Raw genomic sequence first — 7237 nt, forward strand, 5'->3', positions numbered from 1 at the left:
CTAGGCATGCTGAGCCTCCCACTGAGACCTGGCATGGTGGGGCATGGCTGGAGACATTGAAAACAGGAGGATCACTATGAGTCCGAGCTACACAGTAAGACCCTGTACCAAATACATTTAAAATAGAAAGATGTCAGATTATTGGCTCCTGGTGGCATTATCAGGGTGAATGGGTAGAGACACTTCTGAGAAGAGTTTTGATTTTTAATCACAGTAAATCTGAAGGTGAATTTTAAGCCAGTGACATCATCATCTTCAATTTCCATTAAGTCTCTTTGAGTGATGTCCCTGCAACTGGTTCTAAGTGTAAAGTAGTCTGGAGATACAGCTCCATGGTAGGTCCCTTGCATCAGCTAGCTTCCGTCCCCTGCACTGGTAAATCTTTTTGTCTCCAAGGTATTGTCCTCTTCGGTCTCCATGAAGGCTAAACCATCTCTAATGTTGGAAGTCATTTTAGGTGTCCTCCTCCCTTTTCCTCTGTAAAGTAGCTAGTGACTTGGACTCAGCCACACTGTGTTAAAGGCGAAAGAAGATAGAACTTTTATCTTAAAAAGCTGAGATCACAGGTGTAAAATATGCTATTCTCTTTTAAGGTGAATAATAATTCACACATGGTATTAGTAATCAATAAGCCTTACTTTCCTTTTCATCTTGTTCTTTTCATCTTGCTCTTTTTTCACTTGAAATAATCAAAAAGCTACAATTAAAAATCACCAGGACCACCCCCTCTACAGGGGAGAGGAGTGGAATGCATATGTATGGATCAGACAAAGGTATTTTCGTATCTTGCCTAAGAAATTGATAATACCCTATTGGGGATTTTTGTGGTGCTCTTTATTCTGTCTGCAAGGTAGGCCTGGCTGGACCTAGCCTCTAGATGTCTTTACTTTTTATTTAGTTGGTAGAGTATTCTTGATGTTTTTCATTGTGCTCATATGCTACAAAGATAGAAAGAAAATGAGAAATTCCTTTATTTTAAAGAATAGCAGCTGGCAGCTGACACTGCCTGTGCTGCCAGCTCTCTTTAGGGCTAAGATTGAGGGTCAGAAGTTTGAGCCCAAGCTTGAGCAACTTAACCACTTAATGCAGCCATAGCTGAAAATTTGTAAATAGGTTGAAGGGGTGGGGATTGAGGGGTAGGGGGATGGGAATGTAGCCCAGTCCAGAGGCTTTGTTTTCAATTCCCAAGACCACCGACAAGAAAAAAGTCAGTATTCCCCCAGAGAACGCTATTGAGGCTCCAGCATCCCACCATGTAAAATGGCCAGCCCTTAAATCACTCCATTCAAGCATGTCAGCTCTGTCACCTTTTTTCCCTAAGACTTGCTGTGATACTCACAAGTGTCCATCAACTCCAAAGTCACAATCTCATATCAAACCTAAACATCCCAGTCCCATCAAAGAGATCAGGGGGATGGGGGGCTGGATCCCAAAGTGTAGTTTTTATGAAACAGAGTTTGCATTCCCACAGGGCCATGTTCTTCCAACATTATGGGCAGAGCTTTAGTAAATAACCATGGGGTAGGCATGTCAGGTGAAGGGGGATTCTACCAGTGGATCCCAATGTCAAGGCACATTTCATCACTGATTTGGTATAAATTATCAGGATACCATATATTTCATAACAGATTTTCTTACTATGCAGTAATTAGGTTTTTTTTTGTTTTGTGTTTTGGTGGTGTGGACAGAACCCTGGATATCACACTTAAAGATAAGCGTGTAATGCTGCACTAGCCCTGCAGGCCCCGCCCCTAGGCATGCTGAGCTGTCCAGAGAGATCGGGCATGATCTGACACGCCTGTAATCTCAGCACTGGAGAGGCTGAAAACAGGATATATATATATATGAATAATTTATATGTATAGAATGGAACAAAGAAAAGCATGTGAACTCCTTCCCCAGCCCAGTAAGAAGATTATTTAAGTATCTTTGGGGGAGGTATTAAGGAAGAATCATTTAAGAGTTAGAAGAGCTTAACCTGGCCAGGAAGGGCCTGTGATGAAAGCATGTTATTGTTAACTATATATATGGTGCTTTTTTTATTGCTCTCCACAATGGCTGTTTGCTTTCCTTTGTAGATGTCCACGGTCTGCAGATGATGAGCGCAAGCATCCTGTCCTCTGTCTTTTCTGTGGGGCCATCCTGTGTTCTCAGAACATTTGCTGCCAAGAAATCGTGAATGGGGAAGAGATCGGAGCTTGTATTTTCCATGCACTTCACTGTGGAGCAGGAGTCTGCATTTTCCTCAAGTGAGTAGCATGGAGCGCAAGGAATGTGGAGCCATGTTAGAGGCCATTGTGGTGGGACAGCACCTTAGCACATCAGGAAATGGTTGATGAGGAGTTAGAGTACAAATTGCATTTGAGAAGATTTACAGAATAGAGGGCTGGCCAAATAGCTCTGCAAATTAAAGTGCCTGCAAGCAGGCGCATGGGCCAGGGATTTGATCCCCAGGCCTGCATGCCAGCCCCGCCCCCAGGGCACATTGAAACAGCAGTTGAGACTGGGCATGGTGGTGTGTTCCTGTAATCCCAGCACTTGGGAGGCTGTAAACAGGAAGATCACTATGAGTCCAATCTAGTAGTGAGACCCTGAATACCCTGTAGACCCTTCCCTAAAGTACAAAAAAAAAAAGACTTATCGAATAAATAGTAAAAAGAGTAGGATTCTGCACGTTTTCATTATTTGTAGAAAATCTTAAGATTTTGTATTAATGACTGGAATTATGTAATATTCAGGTATGATAAAGCATTTCAGATTCTAAAACATATTTTTAAAACTACATGTAAATTATTACTTAGGTTATCTTTTGGATGTTTTTATTTTCTTCATTTCTTATATCAAGCCAGAGTCTCCCTAGCCCTTCAGCAGAAGACTGAGTAGAACAGTAGTCACATACATTAATGAAAGAAGAGTGTGGATTGCCTGAGAGAAGTGAAACTCAAAGTGGATGTGTAGATGTTTTCTTTCTATTCTCCCCATGTAATGCAGTTTCTATTTGTATAAACCTTGTTAGTCTCACTAACTGTGAAATATGTTACTACTCAAAGGCATCTTTTAAACCAAGGGGAAAGAGTGCATAGAAGCCAAACCCGAATACCTGTTTTCTTCTAGGAAACCCACATCTACCCCAATTATTTAATGATTTCTGTTAACCATTTCTCTCTGTAGTACTTACATATTTCTCTGTTGTAAGAGTCTCAAGTGTCTTCAATGACCTAGCAATGGTTCTTCTTTTTTTTTTTTTTGTGGAACCGGGATTTCTTTTGCTGTTGATGATGATGTTTGTTGTTTGAGGTATTGAGGATTGAGATGCATCCCAAGTGTTGTGTTCTGTTTTGTTTTGTTTTGTTTTGTTTTGTTTTGTTTTGTTTTGTTTTGTTTTGTTTTGTTGAGATAGGGTCTCACTATGTAGTCTATGCTGACCTCAAACTCAATCCGCCTGCCTCAGCCTCCTCAATGCTAGGATTACAGGTGTGTGCCACTGCACCAAGCTATTTTTTTTTTTAATAAGATCTTGATGAAATTACCTTCGCTAGGCTTAAATTTGAAGTCCTCCTGCTGCAGGCTTTAAGAGTGCTAGGATCACATAGGTGTGCCACTAGGCCCATACAGTGGTTCTCTTTAACCTACAGTCTGTGTGGTTGGAGGCTGGCTGTCACCAGAAAAGCCTTTATGGCTGGCCTGCAGTTATTAGACTGGGACATCTGGTTCACTTCTTCTGTGAAGCTCTCACCACATTATGTAGGCTGTAAGTTAGGAAAAGGAATAATAGCCACCATTAGAACAGGCTCTTCCCTGCTTTCGGTGTATTCAGCCAGTATTACTGATGCCTTTTCTCTAAATCTACTGATCTTTTCTTGTTGCTTGAAGAAAAATACAGCAATATCTGTTCTCATTTATTTAGACAAATACAACTTATTCTGTTCATTTATGTTTACGTTGTCTTTACACTGAAATTCCTAGTAGATCCTGGCTGTGTCTCTTCTCTGGGTTAACTCTGATGCAGTGCCTTCCACTGCACACACGCACCTAACAGTGTTCCCTGTTTACTGTTTTTTGCTTCAGAATCAGAGAATGCAGAGTGGTCCTGGTTGAAGGTAAAGCCAGAGGCTGTGCCTATCCAGCTCCTTACTTGGATGAATATGGAGAAACTGACCCTGGACTAAAGTAAGATTTTCTTTTAATAGGAAGGCTTCAGCTGGGTGTAGCAGTCCACACTTGTAACCCTCGCACTCATGAGGCTGGGACAGCAGAATTGCCCTAGGATTGTAGCCTAGTTTGAGGCCAGCCTGGGCTACAAAATGAGTTCAAGATCAGCCTGAACTACATAGTGAAACCCTGTCTCAAAAAGACAGAAAAAAAGAAAAATTGATTAAAATTAATTAAGCCAGCTGAAATTCTTAAATTCTTCAAGGAATGATCATCTTACAGGTCTCCACTGCTGGCATCATGGGGGCCGGGGAGATAGCTCAGTGGAATGAGTGCTTGCCTGGCAAGCTTAAGGTCCTGAGTTCAATCCCTGGTGCCACCCCCCCCCCCAAAAAAAGGATGAGTTCTTTCACAATGCTACAAACTGCAATGCTAGAATGGAGGTGAAGCTGTTTTACCTCAGTATTTGCTAACCCCACCATGGTGGCAGTATCCATAGTCCTGGCTGTTCAAAGGGGTGAAGCAAAGTTATCTGAACTCTAGAGTTTCAGGAAAACCTGGACAACCTTGGGAGACTTCTCCCATACCAAAATAAATAAGATACATAAGTAAATATGTGCTAAGCACCATCAGTTTATTGTATCATTACAACAATTGTAACCAAATATTTCTGAGTAGCAGACTATTACTTAAGGGTTTAGTGTTAGGCCTCAGACCTAACCTCTATTGTGCAGAGACCAGAAATTGGAGCTGGATAAGCTATTTGAGGCCAAAAAGCCATTAGAGCCCATTTTAGCTAACTACCCAGAAAGGAGCAAAGCTGCTTCAAGTTATAAACCTCACTGGACATTTAAATTAGCATCTGTTATGCTTATGATAAACTTGGCCTAGGGGTTGGGGAGATGGCTCAGTAGAATAAGCGCTTCCCTGGCAAGCGCAAGGGCCTGAGTTCAATCCCCAGTTCCACACAAAAAAAAAAACAAAAAAAAAAAACTTGGCCTGTTTTCTCAGTAGTTAGGGAATAAATTTGTGCTCTTAACTGAGTAATACACTGTACAAAGTTCTCAGTGATCAGAGGTAAAGAGACAGCCCTTCGAAAGCCCTGCCCTGGATCCTCCCAGCTCCAGAAATACTTCCCAGGAACATACTGATTAAGACTGTAAAAGTGTAACTGTGGGCCGGACAGATGGCTCAGCAGACTAAAGCACCTGCTTAGGCAGAGCGCCATGGCCAGGGTTTGATCCCCAGCACACTGAGATGCCAACTGACACTGAGCATGGTGGTGTGTGCCTGTAATCCCAGCACTTGGGAGGCTGACAAAAACAGGAGAATCACTACGAGTCCAATTTGTGTAGTGAGACTCTGTAGGCCCTGCAGACCCTGTCCTAAATACATCTAAAAAAAAAAAAAAAAATGTAACTGTTGATTCAAACTTATGTGCTTCCTTTTTCTCCCTCATGGCAGAAGGGGCAACCCCCTTCATTTATCTCGTGAGCGGTATCGGAAGCTCCACTTGGTCTGGCAACAACACTGCATTATAGAAGAGATTGCTAGAAGCCAGGAAACTAATCAGATGTTGTTTGGATTCAACTGGCAATTACTGTGAGTTCCTGCTCTGCTTCAAGACAATCATGAATGACAACAATAATAAAGACTGATTTAAAGTTATGGATAACTCTCTGAGGGCTGGGGAAATAGTGGAGAGTTGTTCCATGTCCACGTTCACTGTTGGAGTATTGTTTTCAGTCAACAGACATGTGCTACGAGGGAAAAATGGCATAGATTAATGTATTTTATGCTCTAGAACACTAAAGAAATGCTTGCCCAACCCAAGTTTCTGCTTCTGATGTTTCCAGAAAAGTGACTCTCTTTTGTAATCTGTCTACCTGGTAAGTTAAGTCGTACCAAGCAGTTGTGCACATTTTCATGTGGTAACTCTTCTGCAGTTTTGTCTTTGTTTTCCCAAGTGAAGCTCAGCCAATGCTGGATCACTGACAAGATTCTGAGTACCTATAATGGTCTTCCTTACAGCTAAAGAGGAATTGTAGAAACTATGCATTACATTTTAGTTGAGAAAGATTTCAAAAAAGTAAACTTCATGTGCCAGTTGGGCTTGGTGGTGCACACCTATAATCCCAGCACTTGGGAGGCTGAGGCAGGAGGATTGCTGCAAGTTCAAGGCTAGTGTGGACCAGATAGTGAGTTCAAAGCTAGCCTGAGCTGCATAGCAAGACCTTACCTTAAAATAGGAAAGTAGACTTCGTTATTTCTCCTTTATATAAATATCCTTATGTGCCACCTGCTACTGTAAACCAGAAATTAATGTGAATCTCTTAAAAGGACAGAGTGGAGGTGCTGCCAGCATGCAGTAGGGTCACCCTGTGCAGGCCTGGAGATGAGTTAGGATCATGTATTCATTATTCATTTCTCAGACTATCCAGATAGCTCAGCAGATTAAAGCACCTACTTAGGCAAGCACAGGGACCGGGATTTGATCCCCGGCAAGCTGTGCTGGCCTCGCCCCCTGGGTGCACTGAGACAGCTGCTGAGACTGGGTGTGGTGGCATGAGCCTGTAATCCCAACACTTGGGAGACTGAAAACAGGAGGATCACTACAAGTCCAGCCAGTGTAGTGAGACTCTATGGACCCTGTACTAAATTTAAAAAAAGAAAAAGGAATTATTCATTTCTCATAGTACAAGGAACATGTGGTTCTCCTTCTTGACTGCAAATAGCTTGTTGAGTTTGAAATTGTACTCTATACTTTCCAGAGGGAATTTCTATGGTGAGATCCCTTATCTCTTGATGGTGGTACTGTACCATCCTATTTGACTCTCAGAAACCTGTTGAAATTCTGATGTAAATTCTTTGTAGAATGAGATCAGAAAATTCCCCCCATGAATGGAACACAGCAACTGTAAATTAGAACAATCAGATTTAAGTCAATTCTGCCACTTTCTATGTCTTTGTAAAAGACAGCTCCTTGATTTGTTATCTGTATGCAGCCTTTTCATACATGCTTTTATAACTAGTGTGAAGAGCCAGAAAAGCCTTGTGATCAGTAGTCTGTGTCCTGTTACAACAT

At 41.9% G+C, this 7237-nt stretch overlaps 1 protein-coding gene across 1 annotated transcript in view; it reads left to right on the forward strand.

Moving 5' to 3' along the window:
• The window catches only part of Ubr1 (ubiquitin protein ligase E3 component n-recognin 1), a 188172-nt gene extending 181510 nt beyond the window's left edge, over positions 1–6662 (forward strand). The window contains exons 45-47 of the mRNA XM_023712531.1: positions 2079–2249; positions 4069–4170; positions 5617–6662. Coding sequence (XP_023568299.1) covers positions 2079–2249; positions 4069–4170; positions 5617–5758 — 415 coding nt within the window. The 3' untranslated portion in view covers positions 5759–6662. The remainder of the gene's footprint in view (positions 1–2078; positions 2250–4068; positions 4171–5616) is intronic.
• The last annotated feature ends 575 nt before the right edge of the window (positions 6663–7237 follow it).

Source organism: Octodon degus, unplaced genomic scaffold, assembly GCF_000260255.1.
Source record: "Octodon degus isolate 3935 unplaced genomic scaffold, OctDeg1.0 scaffold00002, whole genome shotgun sequence".
NCBI classification, from domain to species: Eukaryota; Metazoa; Chordata; class Mammalia; order Rodentia; family Octodontidae; genus Octodon; species Octodon degus.